The 21,784-nt window shown below is 42.1% G+C and overlaps 1 protein-coding gene across 1 annotated transcript in view; it reads right to left on the reverse strand.

Moving 5' to 3' along the window:
- Nucleotides 1-10,443: 10,443 nt before the first annotated feature.
- LOC111973066 (E3 ubiquitin-protein ligase DZIP3) overlaps nucleotides 10,444-21,784 on the reverse strand; it is a 30,897-nt gene continuing 19,556 nt past the window's right edge. Inside the window, exons 5-6 of the mRNA XM_024000236.2 lie at nucleotides 13,638-13,730; nucleotides 10,444-13,439 (exon numbers count right to left, since the gene is read on the reverse strand). Coding sequence (XP_023856004.1) covers nucleotides 13,314-13,439; nucleotides 13,638-13,730 — 219 coding nt within the window. The 3' untranslated portion in view covers nucleotides 10,444-13,313. The remainder of the gene's footprint in view (nucleotides 13,440-13,637; nucleotides 13,731-21,784) is intronic.

Below are 21,784 nucleotides of genomic sequence, written 5' to 3' on the forward strand. Positions count from 1 at the left end.
CCACCTGGTAATGTGCCATCCATGGAAATCCACACCCACCATGGGGTTGGCAGCATATCTGATGAGCAAAGAATTCACGTTCAGCGCTGAAAGAAAAACAAGAATCCAGAATAAATGCACACAATCACACATCACTTTTGTCAACACTGACAAAAACATGGCAACGCACTCAATGCTGAAGAAGGTCTACCCCACTCCTGCACAGAAAGAGCTGCACAAGAACTGAAACTGAGACCTGACCTGGGGAACGAACCACTCACCAACCCTGACCTATGGTTGTACACAGATGGATGCTGCTATAAGAGGAGAGGAAGGGAACATAGCAGCATACGCAGTGTACAACAGCTTCCAGACGGGTCACACGTGACCTTGGAATCTGCCATCATCCTACAACCTGCATCGGCCCAACTGGCAGAAATCATAGGTTTAACACAGGCTTTGGAAAAGGCTGAAGGAAAGACTGTGAACATCTACACCGACTCAGCGTATGCTCATGGAGCAGGTCCATATGATGGACCACAATGGGTTTAGACGCAACTTCACCACCACAGGAAACCTTCCAATCAAACACAAGGCACAGATGGAAAAACTGATTAAATCGGTCTCACTACCTGAGAGGGTGGCCATCATGAAGTGTAAAGGACACCAACAACTGAAAAACAGAGTCAGCGAGGGAAATGATGCAGCTGATAAAGCAGCAAGAAAGCTGGCGGATACACCCCGAGACAAATGTACTACAGATCCAACCAGCTCGGACTGAGCTCACAAAGCAACACATAGAAGAACTCCAGTTCACAGCAGGACCCTATGAACACTCAGTATGGGGACAGAAAGGGGCCACCAAAAGACCTGACGAACTGTGGAGATGCCATGATGGCAGACTAGTGGCCCCTGCAAACCTCTGTCCAGAACTAATACGGGAAGCTCATGGGCCACACACGAAGGCAAACTAAAGACTTTACAGAAGGTGTCCTACATCTGGTGGCACCCCCACATGAAAGACATGACAGATTTGTTTTGTGATGAGTGTAGCATTTGTTGGTAGCCATAATCAAAGAAACCATATCAAACGCCCATGGGTTCATACCCAGTCCCTAACGCTTGTTTTCAGGACATCAGCATAGATTACACAGATATGGGGCAAGACAATGTGACAAATGGGAAAAGGTACCTTTTGGTAATGGTAGACAGGTTTTCCAAATGGGTCGAGGCAATACCAACAGCAAGGGAGGATGCAAAATCGGTCATTAAGTGGCTGCAAACCGAACTCATACCAAGGTACGGGGTCCCCAGGCAAATCCGATCYGACAATGGGTCCCACTTCAGTAACCAACACCTAAGACAGGTGGAGGAAAGATTTGGTATTGTGCACAAGTTTGGGTCAGTGTACAAGCCCCAATCGCAGGGCCTCGTGGAACGCTCAAATCAGACCCTTAAGGCTAAGATAGCTAAGGTATGTGCAGGTTCGAAGTTGACGTGGGTTGAAGCCCTGCCCCTGGCATTGATGGCCATGAGAGCCTCGCCAGGTGCAGGCACCCATCTCTCTCCTCATGAGATAATGACTGGCAGGGTCATGCCGGGTCCACCGAGGGAGGGAGGTCATATGCCCGCCCTTGATGTACAACAAATTGTAATGTCTGAATATGTGAGAAAACTGACGGAACTTTCTGCAGCTCTCTCCAAACAGATTCACAAGGTCCAAGAGGGAGAGCTGGCGGGAGATCCTGCACCACGGAAGGTAAAAGTTGGCGACTGGGTAAGGGTGAAAGTCCACAAGAGAAAGTGGCTAGAACCCAGGTGGACTGGACCGTWCGAAGTGAAGGARGTTACTTCACACTCAGTCCAGGTCAAGGGTAAATCGGGCGCACCTTGGCATCACCTTACACATTGTACACCAGCCCCAACTCCTTCCAGAACWCTGACTGAAGTCAGGGCCGATTTGGCCAATCTCAATTCGACTCCAACCAAACAAACCTTAGTTGGTGAAAATGGGACGCCAGCCCCAGTTTCCGCGAACTAAGGCTACTTGCCTAGGACAGGGATATCTCAATCCCTGRGAGAAACTGGGAATTTCAGGTCCCTTGTTTGTTATTTTCATAATCATTACTGGAGTGTCCCTAGGAACTCTCACATGGCTTATACAACAGCTCACACATCCACCCCACGCACATCTTACAACTACTAATATCACGTCCAACATTACCCTCGATCTCACCAGTCCTGCCATACACAAACGTAGCACTACAACCACAGACCAACCCTGCACTCCAACAGAGGTCAGAAGCACCACCTTATGTGTACCCGCTAATGTGACCACCACCATTACACTGTCTTGGGGGTTATTGGGAAAAGCTAGGAATGGCCTGGGAGGGCATGCTCTGGAGTACACCAGATTTAACTGGTATATGACAAAAGGGGGGTTTCAGGAGTGGTCATGGAAGAGCCTGGTCGCTGAGACTGGTCCTGACTGGTCCAGTTATTCATCAGGGCAAGCAGTTCTTATCTGGCGACAAAGATTGTCACTGACTAGGACTGGACTGCGCAATTGGGGTCTATCGCTAATTATCCGACYAGGTACTGGGACGGGTTGTCAGGATTTTATACTAGCACCACATGTAGAATCTAGCGAGGATCTACTCTACTGGCCAGTAAAAATCTGCATTACACAGCAGGCTCAGCCCTCTGCTATTACTGACCGGTTTACTGTTTTAACATCTAAGGGGAAGGGCGATTGGGGTCCTATTAATATGGTCACCACTCCTACCACCCCTGATGATACCATTCTTACTGCCACCGGAATCTCAGGTTTCTATAACAATTGGCTACTATTGACCGAACAAGCAGCTAACATGACCCTGCAAAGCTGYGTAGTTTGCATGGGAGCTAGGCCATTGCTCCGCATAGTCCCAGCCGCTATTAGCGGAGACTGTCTATTGCCCCTTATGGACAAAGACAACCCACCTGAGAARTGTTCACAGTGGGACACTGTTTATCCGGTAGTCAYCACGGTGGTYAAGAAACCGATATTCTCCTCCAGTGTGGCWAGAGCTAACTTTACATGCATAAACATGACAGGTGGAGGGACATKGTTGGGTAAGCTCCCTGATAGTTGGTGCTGGTACACTCACATGCTTACGGCAATTTTTAAACCAGTGTCTAGAGCTGATGTGTGGTGGTGGTGTGGGGGAACTAGTCTGTTGGACAGRCTTCCCCACAATGCCACGGGTACCTGTGCACTTGTAACTCTTTTGTTGCCCATCTCTGTTTACCCCATAGGCGTCCGAGATCTGCTCACCCGTATACAAGCTCTGGGTCCTGAATATTGGCCTATCAGGACCAAGCGCACGGTGGGCCCTGCTGCTGGGGACCCAACGTACATTGATGCAATTGGAGTCCCCAGGGGGGTACCAGATGAGTATAAACTGGTTGACCAAGTAGCCGCGGGTTTTGAATCATCATTTTGCTGGTGGTGTACGGTTAATAAAAATGTGGACAGAATTAACTACATTCATTTTAATATCCAGAAACTGGGAAATTGGACTCAACAAGGCTTTGAGGCGGTCCATGGACAATTGGCAGCTACATCCCTGATGGCATTTCAAAATAGAATYGCGGTGGATATGTTATTGGCAGAACGGGGGGGGGTCTGTACTATGTTTGGTGAACAGTGTTGTACTTTCATTCCCAACAATACGGCTACGGATGGGAGTCTGACTGTAGCATTGGAGGGACTTCGTACCCTWAATGGTAAGATGAAACAGCATTCTGGAGTGGACACTTCTATGTGGGACTCATGGATGGATGCTTTTGGTAAATATAAGACGTTGGTTTCCTCTATCCTAGTATCTATTTCCGTTTTTGCAGGCATTCTTGTACTTTGTGGATGCTGTTGCATTCCATGTGCGCGGACGCTTGCTAGCCGTGTTATCACTGCTGCCATAGACCCTAATCAGGAAAGGGCCCAAATGTTCCCATTGCTTGATGATGGGGAAGCTGGACCTGTCTATCTATTTGAGGACTAAGAAACTTTTATGTCACGTCTCTTGTGTGATGTGTAGAGGGGGAATTACAAAATTTGTCCTCTGACAAATTTCATCCCATAGCTTTTGTTTTTTACTTTTATGTCACGTCTCTTGTGAGACGTGAAGAGGGGGATTTGTAAGAAATTGTATAAGATACTGGTAACTTGTTTTAACCACTTCTCAACATAAGCTATAACTTGGCACAACATCCACCCATCCCCCACTATACCCCCACTTTTGTACCTTGTTAAGTAACTACAGACCCACATACTCAACCCTCCCCCATGAATAGGACTCTGTTAAAACAGATGCATATGCATTATGCTCAAGGATGAGACTATAAGACAATGAACTGTGGGAAGGGCCAATGGAAACGTCGACATCAGGCCGAACAGGATTACCCACGACCCAGATCGACCAATCGGAAGGCCAGACTTCAAGATCAACCTACTTTACTAGTTGTCTATATAATCTGTATGTACTGTGTAGAGCGGCCTCTTCTCCGACGATTTCATAAGAATCTGACAGAAAGGGGCCGTGCACGTTTTTGCCTGATATCTTTACACTTGAATAAAACGGCCTTATTATAAAATTATCCACCTCGTCCTGTCTCCACTTGTTCTCCTGTCTCAAGTAAACGTTTTATCAACAGGCGCGATCAGAGAATTCATGAAATCCGCATTGAAACTATCTATAGAGACTGTAAACTAGGTGGCTTTCCACAGAGTACACAGACTTGGAGCGACAAGACCAAGGGTCCCCAACCGATCATCCCAAAATTTGAACACTACCAACAAAAGGAGCTGATCAAAAGCAGAGAAAGGGAGCTTAAAGGGACCAAATTTGGTCTCAATGACCAATTCCAAAGGAGATAAACGAACGTCGTAAGAGACTGTATCCGGTACAAAGACAAAGGATGGATGGTAGGCGTGCCTTTATCATTGTGGACAAACTCTTTATAGATGGACAGCTATTATGAGACAGCTCCATAACTCCGTGGCTGTACTAAATTCTACAGGGACTTCAGGTTACGAAAAAAAAGGTATGGGAACTGTTTAAAATATCTGAACATTATGAAGTGGATATGAACACACGTACTCAACTACATGCTTGCTTACACATACGCACACACACCTGATCTCGCTCTCACTTGTCAAGAACTGTTTTATAATTTAATGTGTTTGTTTGTCTATAAGTTCATATATGTTTACAACAAGCAAGGGGAAGATATCAAAATAGGGGCATTGGGGAATAATAACATATTGTACGGAATACATTTGTACTGTAGTGAAGCCGTCTCTAGAGTAATGCAAGGTCTCTCATGATCATGTGAAATGTCAATTGCTATGGAAATGCTGGGATGTGTTTTTCAATTATGTTAAAGGTAATTATGATGCAACTATGATGGTGATACGATATGGATAACAATTATGAATATTATTAAGGCTATACGCACTACATAGACACTCAAACATGCAAATTGGCAAAGTTATTATTTATTTGGACCTCACACATTATAGTCTTACTCTTATACAGACATCATACACACTTATATCATATCCAATATCATACACATCAACCTACTCAGATTTGTTACACATTTGTCTCAATTTTCTAACATCTGTGGCATTGGCTCACAAACAGGCAAGGGAATAAAAAAAAACATTGTTAGAACGTATTTCTTGAATTCTAAATATCAGACATTTGAAATTTCTAGTTTTGACCTTCATAATACCTCTGATGGCAGTAACTTTCCAAGCACTACTTATGGTCAATTTAGCCTGAGAATAGCATCTCGTTATGGTAAGGCGTGAAATAAGTATAGCTAACGGTTTGGCAGATTATAAAAAACAAAGATCAGTCTTTACATGGCTAAAAGTAATATAACATACTGTTTACAGGAAACTCACTCTACATCCTTAGATGAAGTTGCGTGGAAAAGGGAATGGGGTGGTGAAATTATTTTCTGTCATGGACAAAGGAACTCAAAGGGTGTGATGATATTAATTAACAAAAATTTCGATCTGAATGTGCAAATAATCAGGAATGATTCGTAAGGAAGATAGATCCTTTTGAATATGAAAGTGGACGAAAAAGAGATTTGGCTCATTAATCTATATGGTCCAAATCAGGATGATCCACACTTCTTCGAAAACATTTATACTAATTTATTGAATTTACAGGCAACAAATGATCTAATCATTGTGGTAAGAGACTATAACAGAGTGTTAAGTACCTCAATGGACCGTAAAGGTCATCACTCTACAAACTATCATCACCGTGCCCTTAAGGAAATCACAAATATTATGGACACATTAGAAATAGTGGAGATTTGGAGATTTAAAAAAAGCCCTGACCTTGTGAAATATACATGGAGACTTAATCAAGCTAGTCGTCTTGACTACTTTCTTGTCTCTCTCTCTCTCTTGCATCAAAGGTTTAAAAAGTTTTAATAGGAGACTGAATGCGATCGGATCATCATCTAATTGGCATTCACATAACTCTAGTAGATTTTCCACGTGGACGGGGATATTGGAAATGTAATCAAAGTTTACTGGAGGACAACTTATTTATAACCACATTTTTCCAGTATAATATAGGTTCAGCAAATCCCTTTATTGTTTGGGATACCTTTAAAATGTACCTTCAGGGGTCATTCAATTCAATAGTCATCAATAATGAAAAAGCAGTTTCTGGCTAAAGAAACAAGACTAACAAGGGAAATCCATGAACTAATAGTACAAGTAGATGGCAATACAAACGATACTACAGAGATACAAAATAAGTTAGAGGAAAAACAAAAAGAACTTGAGGAACTTATTCAAGAACGATCTAATGTAATCCATTACAAAAATAAAGCAAACTGGATGGAATATGGAGAAAAATGCACAAAATTCTTCCTGAATCTCCAATACAGGAATGCTAACAAAAATACATTTTCGGAAACTCGTTACTGAAGACGGAGTCATCTATGATTCTCCAAATTATATTTTAAAAAGAGGAAGCTAATTATTTTAGGCAGATGTTCTCTTTTCCGTCTCATCCTCTCCCACTGAATGAAGATTACGGTAAGGGATTCTTTCCAAATAATATAAAAAATTGAAAATTACCAAATGTACAGAAAGATCAGTGCTTAGGCCAAATTACAGAGGAAGAACTTTGAGGCTATTAAATCCTTTCAGTCTGGAAAAACCCCAGGGTTTGATGGCATACCGGTAGAGGTATATCAAGTATTTTTTGATATACTAAAAGCTCCATTGTTAGATTGTTTTAACTACCCCTATAGAAATTGTAGTCCGTCAGCTACTCAGCAGGAAGGTCTGATTTCTCTATTATTAAAACAAGACCCAGATGGCAAATATAAAGACCCGGTCCATCTAAAAAAAAACTGGAGGCCCCTTACACTTCAATGTTGTGATGCAAAAATACTAGCAAAATGCATAGCACTCAGAATTAAAAGGGTTTTTACCAGGTATTGTTCATCCTGATCAGTTTYTTTTTACATGGACAATACATTGGAGATATACGACAACTACTAGAAATAATAGAACATCATGAAACATAAGAAGCCAGGAATGGTATTTATAGCGGATTTTGAAAAGGCATTTGATAAAGACTGGATTTTATTTATAAATGGCTGGATTTTTTCAATTTCGGTAATTCTCTTTATAAAATGGGTAAAAATAATGTATAGTAAATAACGGCTATTTCTCAAAGTTTTGAATTGTGAAGAGTTAAACAAACAAGGGTGTCCGCTGTCCCCATATCTATTCGTTATGGCCATCGAAATGCTAGCTATTAAAATCAGATCCAATAACAACATTAGAGGATTAGAAATCCAAGGCTTAAAAACAAAGGTGTCCATGTATGCCGATGACTCAAGTTATGTTAAGTCTGCAAGCTAGATCCCTGCAATGTCATTAAAGATCTAGATAACTTTTCTGTACTCTGGACTAAAACCTATTTATGATGTGTACAATATTATGTATTGGATCCTTAAAAAATAAAACTTTTACATTACCTTGCAGCTTACCTATAAAATGGGCTGATGGTGAAGTAGACATACTCGGTATTCATAATCACAAAATATATAAATAAGCTCTCCACAATGAATTTCAATAGAAAACTTAGACAAGATCCTGCAACCATGGAGAGGTAAATACCTGTCTATTTATGGAAAAATTGCCCTGATTAACTCCTTAGTCATATCGCAGTTTACTCACTTATGGCGCTGCCTACTCCTGATGATTCGTTTTTCAAATCATATGAGCAAAAAATATTTTGCTTTATCTGGGACGCTAAACCAGACAAAATAAAACGAGCCCATCTATATAATGAATAGGGTGGGTTGAGATTATTAAATATAAAAGCACTAAACCTCTAAAAGCCTCACTCATTCTAAAGTTTTGTTTGAACCCTAAATGGTTCTCAAGTAGATTAATAAGAAAAGCTCATCCATTGTTTAAAAATGGCCCTTTTGCCCTTGTGCAGATTGCCATGTCTCATTTTCGATTAATTGCAAATTATACTTTTTTCAAAGTATCTGTCTTTTTCAAACAAGCATTGCAGAGCTGGCTACAATTTCAATTTCATCCCCTGAAAAGATAGAACAAATATTACAACAAATATTATGGCTGAACTCAAATGTGCTGGTTGATAAAATACCTATATTTATGGAAAAGATGTTTGAAAAGGGTATTTTGTTTTTAAATGATATTGTAAATTGTAATGGTAGAGTTATGTCCTTCATGGAGTTATCAGAATTGTACGGGAAGGTCTGCTCAATCCAAGAGTACAACCAATTGATTACAACATTGCCCCAAAAATGGAGAAGGCGGGTGGCAGCGGGAGGAGGTAGGAAAATGGTCTGTCTGCCCAATATAAAGGATCAAAACTGGCAGAGGAATAAAAATAGCATAAATAGGAAAGTATACCAGTTTCATTCGAGGACCAGAATGTTGTGCCATACAGATTGCAAAATAGTTGGGAAGAGATTTCTGATGTACCGATTCCATGATACAGGGTGTATGAGTTTATATAAAACACAAGATTCAAGACTTCGTGCTTTTCAGCTAAAATTATATAGAATTCTTGCCACCAACAAAATGTTGAATATTTGGGGCATAAAATCATCGAAGCTCTACAGATTTTGTTGTGAGGATACAGAATCAATAGACCATTTAGTTTGGTATAGCTCTCAGGTAGCCTGTTTCTGGTCTCAGGTTCAGGAATGGCTGAAAATGCATAGCATTGATCTAAAATTGACCCTAGAAATAGTACTGTTAKGAGATCTGGAGAGACTGGGTCAGTCAATTACTAATACTCTTAGTAAACGTATTTATCTTCAACACGCAATCTGTAGATTCTATTCGATAGATTGAAATTGTACGTTAAACATCATAGCATAGTTGAAAGATGTGTTGCGTAGAAATACGAAGTGGGTAGCCAGCAGAGATAGATGGGATGGGCTGAGGGTTGGTATGTGGAATTGGAGACAAGTGGGAGTGGAGTTGCTGTGTGAGAGAGAGAATGATGGTCAAAAGATAAAGGAAAAAAGTCAAAATAAAACATAATAAAAGTACATTTGAATGACACTAAGTGGCAGTGTTTTTACAACTAATGCAGGTTTGCCTGAGGCTGATGCCGTACAGGTGTTTGTACACATGCATATACACACACTCATTCAAATAAACACATACAAGAACACACACATTTAATAGTGGCAGACATGCACACAAACATATAAAGTAGGCATTGCTGTCATGATTTCAGTTGTCCTTGATGTCCTTTGTTTTAAATGTATTATTAAAAAATATATATATTTTGCATTGTTTGCCTTTTTTTTCTGTCTTTTCCTTTTTCTCTCTTATTTTTTTCTCTTATTTTGTATTTTTTTTCTTCCGGGGGGGACCTTGGAGGTTTTGGGTTTCACAAGATTGTGATCATGAAAAAGGAAACTATGATATATTTTATATCACTATCAAGCACAGGCACCCTCACACATAAGGATGGCTCTGTTGCAGAAAGACTGATACATGTTTGATAGTGTCTTGAAGCTGTATTGTTTGTCCTTCATGTTCCAATAGTTCTGTTACCCCTTGTGTTTTTTTTTATAAACATTTTTTAAAAAGGAAGTTATTAAATGCATTAACATTCCAGTTATGTTGTCATTGTAAATTGTGTGTATTGGCTTAACCTTAACCAGAGCAAGGAGTTAAATCTCCTTCAGGCCATGACTGACTCCTTCCAACTACTGATGACATATAACTTGACAATTAAAAAAAACTGTCAGTCTTGTGTTAAGAATTATAATTTTAAAACAATCATACAAAAATGTGTAGCTTTTACAAAAGACCAATTGCAAAGTTAGTTTTCTATCCTGACAGTTGCAACTTTTCAAAGAGCCAAGCTTCACACAAAGTAATTGCCATTCTTTATTACACCAGGAACAAGCGCCTTAAGACTTTACGAATTAGCTGAACCCATAACCAAACTTATCAAAATAAATAAATCCGGTCTAACTAAACCATTCCTTTTTAAATCAAGCATGTGTCTCATGACAGTAATACTGTGATTAAAGCTCATGAACAGATTTAACAAAAAAAATAGTTTGATACATTTAAATTGAACCAGCAAACACTTAAGTGTAAACAAGCATTATGTGGCACATGAGATGACCTAAACAAAACATTTATTGCATGATATAAAATCAATAATATGCTGAAGAAAAATATAAAACGCAACAAGTGCTGGTCCCATGTTTTATGAGCTGAAATAAAATCACCGAAATGTTCCATACGCACAAAAAAGGTTATTTCTTTCAAATTTTGGGCACAAATTTGTTTATATCCCTTTTAGAGAGCATTTTTCCTTTGCGACGATAATCCAGCCACCATCCAACAGGTGTGGCATATCAAGAAGTGGCAGGTAGCCTGGCGGTTAAGAGTGTTGGGCAAGTAACTGAACGGTTGCTGGTTCGAATCCCAAGCAGACTAGGTGAGAGAGACATTTTTTCGATGTGCCCTTGAGCAAGGCACTTAACTCTAATTGCACCTGTAAGTCACTCTGGATAAGAGCGTCTGCTAAATGACAAACGTAAATCTGATTAAACAGCATGAACATTACAGGTGCACCCTGTGCCGGGGACAATAAAATGAAACTCTAAAATGTGCAGTTGTCACATGTCTCGAAGGACAGTGTAATTGGCATGCTGACTGCAGGAATGTCCACCAGAGCTGTTGCCAGAGAATTGAACATTCATTTCTCTTCCATTTCTCCATCGTTTTAGAGAAGGTTCTCAAACCTGCCACCTGGACAGTTGATGAAACTGTGGGTTTGCACAACACTGTAGAGACCGTCTCATGGAAAATCATTTGCGTGCTCGTCATCCTAATCAGGGTCTAGACCATTATCATAGAAACCCTAGTCCCACTCCTATTTGAATACCGCCCTAACAGATCCACAGATGACACAATCTTCATTGCACTCCACACTGCTCTTTCCCACTTAGACAAATGGAATACCAATGTGAGACTGCTATTCATTGACTACAGCTCAGCGTTCAACACCATAGTGCCCTCAAAGCTCATCAATAAGCTAAAGGACCCTGGGACTAAACATCCCTCTGCAACTGGATTCCTGATGGTCCGCCCCCTGGTGGTAAGGGTAGGCAACAACACATCCGCCACGCTGATCCTCAACACAGGAGCCCCTCAGGGGTGCGTGCTCGGTCCCCTCCTGTACTCCCTGTTCACTCATGACTGCACAGCCAGGCACGATTCCAACACCATCATTAAGTTTGCCAATGACAACAGTGGTAGGCTTGATCACCGACGAGAAAGCCTATAGTGACGTCAGAGACCTGGCCATTTTGTGCCAAGACAAAAACCTCTCCCTCAACGTGACCAAGACAAAGGAGATTGTGGCCTACAGGAAAAAGAGGACCGATCACGCCCCCATTCTCATCGACGGGGCTGTAGTGGAACAGGTTGAAAGCTTCAAGTTCTTTGGTGTCCACATCAACAACAAACTAACATGGTCCAAGCACACCAAGACAGTCTTAAAGATGGCACGGCAAAACCTATTCCCCCTCATGAAAGGTTTTACAGCTGCACCGTCGAGAGCATCTTGACTGGTTTCATCACTGCCTGGTATGGCAACTGCTCGGCCTCCGACCGCAAGGCACTACAGAGGGTAGTGCGTACGGCCCAGTACATCACTGGGGCCAAGCTTCCTGCCATCCAGGACCTCCTATACCAGGCGGTGTCAGGGGAAGGCCCTAAAAATTGCCAACCTAGTCAGACTGTTCTCTCTGCTACCGCACGACAAGCGGTACCGGAGCGCAAAGTCTAGGTCCAAGAGGCTTCTTAACAGCTTCTACCCCCAAGCCATAAGACTCCTGAACATCTAATCAAATGGCTACCCAGACCTTTTACTTTGCTTTCCCCTGCCCCCCGTTTTTGGTGTCGCTTCTGGTGGTTTGCTGACGTCAACGTTGTGAACAGAGTGCCCCATGGTGGTGGGGTTATGGTGTGGCCAGGCATAAGCTACGGACAACAAACGATTACATTTTATCGATGGCAATTTGAACGCAGAGATATCGTGACGAGATTCTAAGCCCACTGTCATGTAAATCAGCCACCACCATCGCCTCATGTTTCAGCATGATAATACATGGCCCCATGTCGCAATTCCTGGAAGCTGAAAATGTTATAGTTCTTACATGGCCTGCATACTCACCAGACATGTCACCCAATTTGAGCAGGCTTGGGATGATCTGGATCAACATGTACGACAGTATGTTTCAGTTACTGCAAATATCCAGCAACTTCACACAGCCATTGAAGAAGAGTGGGACAACATTCCACAATCAACAGCCTGATCAACTCTATGTGAAGGAGATGTGTCATGAAGCAAATTGTGGTCACACCAGATACTGACTGGTTTTCTGATCCAAGCCCCTACCTTTTATTTAAGTTTAATCTGTATTCCAAGTCATGTGAAATCCATAGATTAGGGCCGAATGAATTTATTTAAATTGACTGATTTCCGTTTATGAACTGTAACTAAGTAAAATCTTTGAAATTGTTGCATGTTGCATTTATATTTTTATTCCTTGTATAAATCACATTAGGGAGATGGATAATTGGTTAAATCACACTTGTCCAAAAACTTCACATTAAATATTTGTCAGAAGTGTTTAGTATGGAATTGAGCATATACTGGTAATCAATGTGTTGGGAGTTCAAGTATTGGGAGAGATAGGGGTTCAGGGTAGGTAGCTGGGAGTGTTTAGGAGAAGGCAGACGTGTGACCCCTGCGGATTCTGCCAAGCAGCAGAGGGAAGTCCTCGGGCAGGAGAGCGTGCTCTCTGCAGGTGGGACAGGTGCTCTGCTCCTTCAGCCATGACTTAATACACTAGAGAAAGAGACAGAGCGAAGGGGAGATTAAAAGACGTGATATAAATTGAGACTGACCAAAACAATCCTGAGTGCAAAGAACAGGAATTCCCAATTCTGGTGTTCTGCTAGGCCTAAATAACCACAGGGCCACAGATAAAAGCACTGGGCAAACTCAGCTGCAGAGTACTTATCGGTGTGATGAAGGTGTCCTTACCTCTCTGTGGAAGCTGTGTCTGCACTCCAACACACACAGGTCCTCCTGGGACATGTCTTCATGGCAGATGATACAGGGATCCTCCATATTCAGCTGTACAAGACACACACCAGAATTAATTTAAAAAAGATAAGTCATTAATGTCACATGCATAAATTGAGTGAAATGACTATTGCAAGCTGTAAACCTAATAATGCAGCAATCAATATCAATGTAGTACTAAAAATAACAAAACATCGAACAAAAACAAAAAAATAAGAACACGAGAAGCAAGCAAGCTATATACAGGGTCAGTTCCAACACCATATTTACAATGTGCAGGGATACTGGAGTGATAAAGGTAGATATGTACAGGGGTAAGGTGACTAGGCATCAGGATATGATAAAGTAGCAGCAGCGTATATGATGATTGCATGTGTAAATGGACTGTGTGTTGGAGTGCCAGTGTGTGTGAGTATGTCAAGTTCTGTGAGTGAACAGTGGGCAAAAATAAGAACAAGGTCAACTAAGCTGTTCGAATACCCATACTGTATACTACATACTTAATGAGTATATACACTACATGCTATTAGCTCATTTTAGTAAACTAACGGTATCCTTTCAGTTGAGCCTACCGGAAGTTGATGCTGTTGCTATGCAACCTCTTGCTAGCTTGTTAGCATAACATATCACTAGCTAGACATCATACGACTTTGGGTCTGTTCGTAAATTGTATCATCTTGAGTACCAGAGTGCACTCTGGGGCGTTCGTAAATTCAAAGCATTACGCTCTTGGGTCGTTCATAGCGCACACCGTACGGTCTGGCCAAGGAGTAACATTGATCCGAGCGTTCAGACCCCACAACCGCAGATAAGCTAACTGGCTAACGTTGGCTAGCTTGCAAGCTACTTCCAGACAAATGAGAGAACACCTCCCTGGCCAATTTCCTCGCCCTTGCAGAGCGGAATAGGCTGTTTTCGTCGGTGACGGAGTTGCTAGCAACAATTTAATTTCGCTTTGTTTGCAGACGTTTACTGACACCGGTTATATTCAACAGGCGTTGAGTACGTAAATTTAATCACGAGAGTGCGCTGAAATCGGAGTAGATCGCCAGAGCGAATTAACAATATCTATTGAGAACGCACAACGACTATACCACTTACCTAACAATGACGTGAATAATCAAGTCAATAAACGTTGGGTAGTTAGATAGGATATAGTTAATATACTGGCAAGTCAGATGCATTAGTAGCCAACTAACGTTAACTAACATACCGGTACATAATGCTACAATGATATACTATGCGGTTCGTAAGGATAGCGTAGCTAACAAACTGACAGCCAACGTGTAACATATCTTAGTTGAAAAGTCATTTCTTTATTACATTGGTCGTTTTCTTAAAAATGTGACTTAATTAAAGCAATGAATTTGTATCCGCTCTCGGACTTCAGCTGCATATTTTCCGCCATATCCTTCAAAATCTGAAAATCACGCCCATTTTCTGAAGAATTGCATTATGGGCCCTAAAACTACAGAAGTGTAGAAGTGTCCACTGCTTGTATTCTTTGTATTTTGGCGAATTTAGTATGACATCCGGGAACTTTTAACATATTAACTATATCCATTCACAATGTACGTCAAATGGTACGATTAGTATGAGTATTCGAACATAGCTATATTCCGTGTAGCCATTTGTTAGCTATTTAGCAGTCATATGGCTTGGGGATAGAAGCTGTTCAGGAGCCTGTTGGTGTCAGACTTGATGCACCGGTAGTCCGGTACCTGAAAGCAGAGAGAACAGTCTATGTCTTGGGTGGCTGGAGTCTAACGATTTTCCGGGCCTTCCTTTCACAACGCCTGATAGAGGTCCTGGGGCCGGATTCACAAAACATTACTTACGAAAAAAGTTTATGGAAAATAAATAGGAAGTTCATAAGATAGTTCGTAAATGCAATTCCTCAAAATGTTATTAGGAACTTCGTAAATATCTTATTATGTGGCATTGACATTAGTGACGTGCTTGAAACCAATAAATAAGCCTGTGACCGGGATGATCGGATTTGGTTATTTTTCACACATAATAGCCATCAGACTAGCTATATCAAAATCAAAAATGGATAACCAAGAAAAGAGATGGAAGTCATGGTGGAGGAAATAGCAGCCAGGAAAAGGTTGCTGTTGGGGAGACTTGATAACTGCGGGGTCACTGCAGAGACCAAAAAGAAAGGATGGGCGAGAGTGGCCGAGTCCGTCTCTGCCGTCGGGGGTATGGCAAGGGACAGTGATGCCGTAAAAAAGAAGTGGTCGGCTAAGAACGGAGCTGAGAGACCATTCATGTGGACCAGCTGGAGGAGAAGGTGTTTTCCATCATAGAGATGGTGGTAGAGGGACTGCGCGACCGGTAAGTTAGCTAGCTAACATGTAAAGACATTATAGCCAAAATAGCTAACGACATTAACTAAGTTAGCGCTATCTCGTCAATATGCAAAGAACTTGGCTAACTAACACTTCTAGAATATTGTAATATATTGTTAATTACTAGCTAGCTAGATAATGCGTGTTTAATTTATATTCTTGCTGTATTTAAATATCCGGTAGCCAACTGTGTCTGTGGCGCAAGAAAGCGTTTATGGTTACAAAAGTATCCATTCTTCACAAGACAAGGGTTTAGTTGTCCTAAAGTTAAGTACATTTCCAAGAAGAAATCCTAAGTATTATTTCAAGAATCCCATTTAACCTTTTTCTTAGGAAGAAACTTAAGAAAAACGTAGAAGTTGTCCCGCTAGCGGGACCCCAATCCTTAAGAAGTTTAAGGTTTTGTGAATCCGGCCCCTGGATGGTAGGGGGCTCAGCCTCAGTGTCTGCACCACCATCTGAAGCGCCATGCGATCGAGGGCGGTTCGGTTGCCATACCAAGTAGTAATGCAGCCAGTCAAGATGTTGTCAATGGTGCAGTTGTAGAACTTCTTGAGGATTTGAGGGCCCATGCTAAAACTTTTCAGCCTCATGAGGGGTAAGAACCACTGTCGTGCATTCAAGACTGAGTGTCTGGACCATTATAAGTCCTCAGTGATTTGGACACGCTAGTGGTGATTAGGGCTGTGGCGCTCATGAAAATTGTCAGCCGGTGATTGTCAAGCAAATAACTGCCTTTCTCCCGGTAATTAATCGTTAATTAACAAATACGTTTAGCATCTCTTGGCCTACAAGCCACTGATGCTGACCTTTTTAAAATGTAGATGTTCCAAAGTCTAATAAATCCAGGTCTAAAGAAGCATGATATGAAGAAAATGTAGTCCATTTCAGAAGAACAGAATAGCGCACTGAGTTGTCCTTATGTTAGGCCCTGATCTGGCTATGCCGTATGGCTGTGAGCTACACTAGTTCATTTAGCAAACAAGATATACTTAGAATTATGTGGCATTATTTTAAAGTATGAAGAATACAACTGAACATAGCTGAATAAACTAAAGGATATTTTCTCCAAACGATTTCTGAGGGAGTGTGCACATGCGTGCATTAATACATTCTAAGGCTGCACGACGCGACTAAAGATGATTTGAAAAAAAGTTACCTTAAAAGGCATGAGCTCCACTTCGTTTCTTGCGCAGGCTGCACACACTTCATCAGTCTCTCATTCACAATTTGACAAGCACTTCATAATATTCTCACCAGGCCTTGAATTTCCCTGTGGCATCCCCTTGTGTGGCCATAATGCCCCCTTAAATCCATGCCTTGTGGCCATTGTGCCCTTGGGCTGAATACAATAATTCCCTTCTCCCGGCTGCCAATCACCATGCTCTGAAGCACCTCTCACTCACATGGCTCTCAGATATCTCAATTCTTATTAGCCATAGCCAGTCACGTGATCGGGTACTTCTCACAGGCATCTCAGCTCCAAATTAGGCTACAAATGAAGATAGACACATCAGGGACTTCACAACCTTATCGACCTTCACAACCTTATCGAATTCCCAGGTACATATTGAAGAACTCCACACATTTACTTTGATCAGCCACCAAGATGAGTAGGCCTAACAAACAGCAAAAGCACTAGCCTATGTCAATCTATCCCCCATAGTACAAAAGATTACCTATTCTATTGGTCAACTTGTCTTGTGCGAGACAAATATTCCAAAACATACTCTGGGAACAGTTGTGGGATGTGATAGATCCTAAATTAATACAACAACTCACATCGGGGAAAAAAAACTTTTAAAAAGCAATGTGGCTGATGCAACATATACCATTTAGCTTAACATTTTTGAATTAGGCTATTTCTTCACTTCTAAGCGCAGCAATGCGCACACGGCAGTACGCTATAAGCGTGAATGCGCCAAAATGCAATCAATTAGCAGGAGAACACTGTTCTCAAAAGTGACCGCAAATGCAATTATGCATGCAATACATTTTTATGGTGAAAATGATCTTCCCCAAACTTGAAACTCACGCACCACCTATGTATACCAGTTAGGCTCTACAGTCGTGGCCAAATGTTTTGAGAATGACACAAATATTAATTTTTAAAGTCTGCTGCCTCAGTTTGTATGATGGCAATTTGCATATACTCCAGAATGTTATGAAGAATGACCAGATGAATTGCAATTCATATGGTCAAAGTCCCTCTTTGACATGCAAATGAACTGAATCCCCAAAAAACATTTCCACTGCATTTCAGCCCTGCCACAAAAGGACCAGCTGACATCATGTCAGTGATTCTCTCGTTAACACAGGTGTGAGTGTTGACGAGGACAAGGCTGGAGATCACTCTGTCATGCTGATTGAGTTTGAATAACAGACTGGAAGCTTCAAAAGGAGGGTGGTGCATGGAATCATTGTTCTTCCTCTGTCAAACATGGTTACCTGCAAACGCGTGCCGTCATCCTTGCTTTGCACAAAAGGGGCTTCACAGGCAAGGATATTGCTGCCAGTAAGATTGCACCTAAATCAACCATTTATCATCTCATCAAGAACTTCAAGGAGAGCGGTTAAATTGTTGTGAAGAAGGCTTCAGGTCACCCAAGAAAGTCCAGCAAGCGCCAGGACCGTCTCCTAAAGTTGACTCAGCTGCGGGATCGGGGCACCACCAGTACAGAGCTTGCTCAGGAATGGCAGCAGGCAGATGTGAGTGCATCTGCACGCACAGAGGCGAAGACTTTGAAGATGGCCTGGTGTCAAGATGGGCAGCAAAGAAGCCACTTCTCTCCAGGAAAAACATCAGGGACAGACTGATATTCTGCAAAAGGTACAGGGATTGACTGCTGAGGACTGGGGTAAAGTCATTTTCTCTGATGAATCCCCTTTCCGATTGTTTGGGGCATCCGGAAAAAAGCTTGTCCGGAGAAGACAAGGTGAGCGCTACCATCAGTCCTGTGTCATGCCAACAGTAAAGCATCCTGAGACCATTCATGTGTGGGGTTGCTTCTCAGCCAAGGGAGTGGGCTCACTCACAATTTTGCCTAAGAACACAGCCATGAATAAAGAATGGTACCAACACATCCACTGAGAGCAACTTCTCCCAACCACCCAGGAACAGTTTGGTGACGAACAATGCCTTTTCCAGCATGATGGAGCACCTTCCAATAAGGCAAAAGTGATAACTAAGTGGCTCGGGGAACAAAACATCAATATTTTGGGTTCATGGCCAGGAAACTCCCCAGACCTTAATCCCATTGAGAACTTGTGATCAATCCTCAAGAGGCGGGTGGACAAACAAAAACCCACAAATTCTGACAAACTCTAAGCATTGATTATGCAAGAAGGGGCTGCCATCAGTCAGGATGTGGCCCAGAAGTTAATGTACAGCATGCCAGGGCGGATTGCAGAGGTCTTGAAAAAGCATCAACTTCATGTAATTGTCAATAAAAGCCTTTGACACTTACGAAATGCTTGTAATTATACTTCAGTATTCCATAGTAACATCTGACAAAAATATCTAAAGACACTGAAGCAGCAAACTTTGTGGAAATTAATGTGTCATTCTCAACTTTTGGCCACGACTGTACACTTGTTGTAAAGCGAATTAATGTGCTTAATTTTAATAAGTTATTTGGCCACTTTAGTTGTGATACAAACCTTATCAAAATATATAGACCTATGGGCTAGACTACATGAGGTGTGCTTCTGATTTGAATTTTTTTGGGGGGGAAAGCATGCACCGTTTCTTGCCTTACTGCACACGCTGGGCATCATTCACAAGTGATATTATTGTCAACCATTAGACCATTCTTAACCTGGTCTTTAAAATGTGTGAAATTAGTTTTGATTTCGAATGGACCATTATCATGCTCCTGTCTCAGAACAGGGAGGGGCAGGGTGAAAAAAATACATGTCTTCTATACACTTAAACAGCGAATGGAGGATGTTTTCCCCATGGTTCATTTTCATGCCAGCCAGGTAGGCTATACTCTTGTTGTAAAGCAAAAATAAACATAGTAGGCCTAGCTTACAGAAAGCTGATGGTCTCTATTAAAAAAAGAGGATCCCATAAACTGTTTGACGCTATTGCATAGCCTATAGAAATGTTGCTCAACATTAGCTCATGGGCTCTCAAAGTGTTTGATTTGCATTGATGTCAGAGTGATTAGAGGGACAATAGAGTACTGAGTACCAGGCAGTTAGAAAGTTGAGGCTATTAATGACCATCAGCAGCATCAGAGTGCAGTTTTGGAGAAGCCAAGTAATCGTGACTAAACAGTATTGTGGAATAAACTGTAGTCATGACTCATGACCACCGGTGTGGCATTAATATGGCCAATGTAACAGCCCTCTGTGGGCCGTCTTGGATGATAAAGTCTCAGACAAAATTATGCAGAGAAAAGAGCAGTACCCCCCCCTCCATTTCCTGTAGTCCACGATCAGCTCCTTGGTCTTACGGACGTTGAGGAAGGAGGTTGTTGTCCTGGCACCATACTGCCAGGTCACTGACCTCCTTCCTGTATGCAGTCTCATCATAGGTGATCAGGCCTACCACCGTCGTGTCGTAAGCAAACTTCATGATTGTACTTGAGTCGTGCGTGGCTGAACAGGGAGTTCTGGAATACCTTTCAGCCCTGCGAGTGTTGACCTGATTAAAGACCTTATTTTGGCCTCAGAGCAAGATCACCCAGTCCTCTGGGTCAGTGGGGGCCGTCATGCACAGCGTTCTTGTCAAAGCGAGCATAAAATGCATTGACTTCATCTGGTAGAGAGGAATCTTTGGGCAGATCACGGTTGTCGTCCTTTAAAATCCGTAATGGACGGTAGCCCCCGCCACATGCGGCAGGTGTTGGAGCCTGTGTAATAGGATTCCACCTTATTCCTATATTGTCCTTTTGCTCGTTTGATGACGACTCTGGAGGGCATAGTCGGACTTCTTGTACTTGTTCAGGTCTTCAGCAGTAGCCTCAGGGTTGTCTGTGATAGAACTGTGTGCGGTAGCCCTGTCCTTTAGCGCCAACCCCCCAAAATTCCCAGAAACAAGATAAGCATACTCCGGGTGCAAGTTTTCCTGCTTGTTTATAGCCTCGTACAGTTTAGTGCCAGCTTGTTATTTTTCTTGTCCAGAGGTGGAACGTATACAGTCACGATAACAGCTGAAAACTCCCTCGGGGAGGTAGAAGGGTCGCCATTTGACCATCAGGTATGCCAAGACAGGTCAACAATGGGTCAAGACCTCCACTGCGCTCGAGTCAGCACACTGTTGTTGTTGACGAGGCAACCCCCCCCCCCTCTATTTCCCTGACTCCACTGTCCTGTCGGTGAATGGAGAATCCATCGAGTTGGATAGCCATTGGGGGTATCTTGTCCGAAAGCAATGTTTCAGAAAAGCTGAAAATATTTCAGTTACGAGAGTCCCGTTGGTAACAAATCTACACCCAGCAGTCATCCATCTTATCATCAAGTGACTGTACATCGCCAGGACCCCCCCCCCTTGCCTCCAATGCCGGCATCTCCTCTTGGTTCGCCTGAAAATTGGGTCAGAACTACAGAAAGAGCCCAGGCCAGATGAGTTGAATCCGGAATTGAGGTAAGAAACTGCCGATCTGATGTTCAAAAGTTCTTGTCGGTTATAAGAAATGATAGTGGATACATTGTAAAAATAAACACAGTTGGGTTGGAGCTCGCAAAAAAAAAGGCAATACAGTTTGGCACCATCTTGTGTTCGCAAAGTCCTTGTAGTACACA

Source organism: Salvelinus sp. IW2-2015, linkage group LG14, assembly GCF_002910315.2.
Source record: "Salvelinus sp. IW2-2015 linkage group LG14, ASM291031v2, whole genome shotgun sequence".
NCBI lineage: Eukaryota > Metazoa > Chordata > Actinopteri > Salmoniformes > Salmonidae > Salvelinus > Salvelinus sp. IW2-2015.